At 54.2% G+C, this 3,160-nt stretch overlaps 1 protein-coding gene across 1 annotated transcript; it reads right to left on the bottom strand.

Moving 5' to 3' along the window:
- Window positions 1-267: 267 nt before the first annotated feature.
- Window positions 268-2,701, bottom strand: LOC124651807. Its single transcript, XM_047190842.1, has 5 exons — window positions 2,557-2,701; window positions 1,392-1,838; window positions 829-1,313; window positions 622-703; window positions 268-471 (listed from the first exon to the last, which is right to left on the bottom strand). The coding sequence occupies exons 1-5, from the start codon at window positions 2,584-2,586 to the stop codon at window positions 268-270; spliced, it is 1,248 nt and encodes a 415-aa protein (XP_047046798.1). The 5' UTR covers window positions 2,587-2,701.
- Between the last annotated feature and the right edge of the window lie 459 nt (window positions 2,702-3,160).

Below are 3,160 nucleotides of genomic sequence, written 5' to 3'. Positions count from 1 at the left end.
AAAAATGAGATGATTTCAACATAATGCTAGGCCTACTAACTCAGGTCACAGCCATTCAGATTCTGCAGACTACAGAGCAGAGCAAGCAACACCTACAGCACATTGGTTCAAATAAACCTGTGATGGTTTCATGTACAAATTCCATCGCATTGATCAGATGCTGATCTCAACATATTTCCGCAGGAGGCCAGGTTTGCATTGTGGCATCTTCAGGCTTCTTCAGTCAGGCTGCATTTCTCGGAGGCACTGCCTGAAATTGTTTGTTCATCAGAGGAACCAGCTGCAACACCGGAACCGGGACGGCACGCGGCCGGTCTTCCGGATCCGCTCCACCTGCCGTGCCAGCCGGACCGCCCGCCGGTTCCGCCGGGCCTCCACCCTCGCCTGCTTGCCCTCCACCTTGTGGCCTAAGCTGGACAGCCTCTTTGTCAGGCTGTTCTTCGCCCGCGCCTTCTTTTGATCGGCCTGCACCTAAAATGCCAGGACGAACAAGCTCGGCGATCAGTAGGTGATCAGAAGCTGATAACATCCAGCTGAGATTTGTTTCAAAAGTTTTGTCTGAATAATGCAACAAGTTCAAAAGATCAGATGGAATTGAGCAATTGTAAGTAGTGAGCTGACCTCTGCATTCCTCATCTTGGCTTCAAATTTGGATTTCTGGCAGTTCTCCCATTCCTGTATCTTCGCCTCCTTCCTCTGATATCTGAGCCACCATGACAACAAAAACAACATGAGATTCATAACATTCAAAAAATACTGGCACGTACAAATTTTGAACCAAGCAAATTGTACAGATAGAAAATTTTATTCAGAAGATTTCGCTCATGCCTCGATGCGAGTTTGCATTTCTGAGATTCTGCCCACGCCGCAGCTCGAGCCTCGAACTCCTCCTTCTTGGCATCACCGTCTCCATCGCCGGCGCCGGCGCTCTTCTCCGGTGATCTCAGGATGCGGTCGTCCTTGCTGGCCCACGACGCGATGCTCATCTTGCCCAGCTGCAGCCCGAGCGCGGCAATCTCCCGGCGCGTCCTGACCTGCAGCTCCCTCTCCGACGCGGACGGCGACGCCGGCACCGAGCAGAGCGGGCTGAGGGACGGCGTGGCGGCGCCGGCCGGGGTGCCGCTCCTCGACTGCTCCTGGCTGGCGGCCGGCGTCATTTCCGTGCCGACGTCCCTCATCGACACCGACGACGACTGCGCCGCAGCGCCCTGCGAGGCACCGCAGAGCTTAGTGCGACGAGGCAGCCTGCTCGCCGGCCCTGTCACCGACGAGAACGACGACGAGGGCGACGGCGCAGACTGCGAATGCGAGAGCTCGGTTAGGGCGCTCGTCCGCTTCGCGTCCGACGGCGACTCCGGCGCGACGCGCACGCCGCCGCTGTGGCCGTGCACGGCAGCGCCGGCGGCGGCCTTCTTGGAGAAGATGGGGTTGGAGTGCACGACGTGGCGCCCCGCGATCCACTTCTCGGCGTCGTTCCACTTGGACGGCACCTGCCTGAAGAAGAAGGGCCCCAGCCCGGCCCTCTCCTCCATCTGGAACTCGAAGCTGCCGCCATTGCCATTGCCGTTGCTTGCAGCAGCCCTGCCGCGGCTCGAGTCGGAGCGCGACCGGGAAGAGTCCGAGCGGTCCTTGGGAGGGCACTCCGACGAGCCTTCGTCCAGCTCCTGCGGTAGGAGGCTGCTCTTGGGGTGGTCATCGCCGTCTTCTGCCCCGTTGGCGCCGGCGTCGAGCCTCGACAGCGACTTGCTCGCCGTCTCGTCCTTGCCGCCGCCCCCATTGCCATGGGATCCCATTCCTAGCAGCTTCATCCTCAGCTTCGTCGGAGACATGACCCCCATCTGCATCCCCAAGAAATGGAAGAGCTAAATCAGGATTCAACGGCACTAATTACCAAACCATTAAGCAGGAGAAAACTGAGACAGAAATAAACGCAGTATCGATTTCAGTTAAATTGCCATGAATGAGACCAACGGCTGCAAAAAACTGTGCCTTGATTTCTGAAGAGGAGAGAGGGCTTGACTGCCCTGCTCCTCCTACCGAAGCTGCCATTGGAAAGTAACGACGTGAGCAGAGTGAGCCTCAGTGTCACCAGCTCCAACTCACTCACTCGCTCAATCACTCACTGAAGAATGGAGTGGGAGGCCATGGATGTCACTGTGGGAATATGGGAGGGCCATGGCCATGGCCATGGTGATGGCATCCACAACCAAGAAAGACAAGCAAAAAAATAAAAAAAGGTGAACCATGGTACCCATGGAATAACAAATCCAATCCAAAGCCCCAAAAATGGGCACGCTACAGTGTTCAATGTTGGAAAGAGCTTTGACCCACAGACCACAGCAGAAGTTGCTCCACCTACCTTTTACTCTATCAATCCAAACAGTAGATTTCAATCCATGAACACAACTTGTGGAGAGATAAGAAAGTGAAAAACTCTAGAAATTGAGAAAACTGGTAGGAGGAAGGGGAGCATACACATTTGACATTGCACTATGCATAACACCACATGACATAAATGTAGAGAGTAGAGAGAAGAGACCAGCTGAAGAAAATTACCTGAACTTTGTGTATCCTCTCATACTCCATGCCCTCTCTCTCTCTCAGAAACTCTGATGATGCTGGTGCTAGAACTAGAGAAGAGAGAGAGGAAGCAAAATGCAAGAGAAGGAATCAGGAATGGCTGCTACTAGCAGCAGCAAGTATTTTTTAGAGAGGGGAAGCAGGTTGCTGAAGCAGCAAGTGTGCTGAGCGAGGGAGAGCGAGTATATAAACAGAGAAGTGAAGGCACGTGGTGGGAGGTCGGGCAGAGGAAGCGGGGGAGTGCGTGCTGCTTGGCCGTGCGATCGACACGTCGCCGGATCGGACGGACGCTGTCGGGACAAGGGCGCGTGCCGCGGTGCACGATCGAACACATGAGCTCGTGCACAACAGCCAGAACCAACACGGCCTCGCTTTTGTTTTTGTTCCAAGTTGCACGCGCAAGACCTACACACACTGTCGTATGAAACTTTGATCAGTGTTTAATTTTCGGAATTCACCGTGCTCAAAACAAAGGGGCCAATAACACATATAATCTATCTTGGGTGATTCTGCTTCCCAAATCGGCTTGCATGGAAATTCTTCAAAAACATATTACCGTAGTTTCCCTCCACTTCCGGTC

This window comes from Lolium rigidum, chromosome 5 (assembly GCF_022539505.1).
Source record: "Lolium rigidum isolate FL_2022 chromosome 5, APGP_CSIRO_Lrig_0.1, whole genome shotgun sequence".
Taxonomy (NCBI): Eukaryota; Viridiplantae; Streptophyta; class Magnoliopsida; order Poales; family Poaceae; genus Lolium; species Lolium rigidum.
The sequence above is the reverse complement of the archived record's forward strand: the minus strand, read 5'-3'. Positions and strand labels throughout refer to the sequence as shown.

Excerpts from the sequence above, each read along its gene's own strand:
- LOC124651807 (XM_047190842.1), bottom strand. The coding sequence starts at position 2,586 with ATGGAGTATGAGAGGATACACAAAGTTCAG. Across the intron at positions 1,839-2,556 it reads AGAGGATACACAAAGTTCAG|ATGGGGGTCATGTCTCCGAC; the intron begins GTAATTTTCTTC and ends TTGGGGATGCAG. Across the intron at positions 1,314-1,391 it reads AGGCCGCCGCCGGCGCTGCC|CTCTCGCATTCGCAGTCTGC; the intron begins GTGCACGGCCAC and ends GCCCTAACCGAG.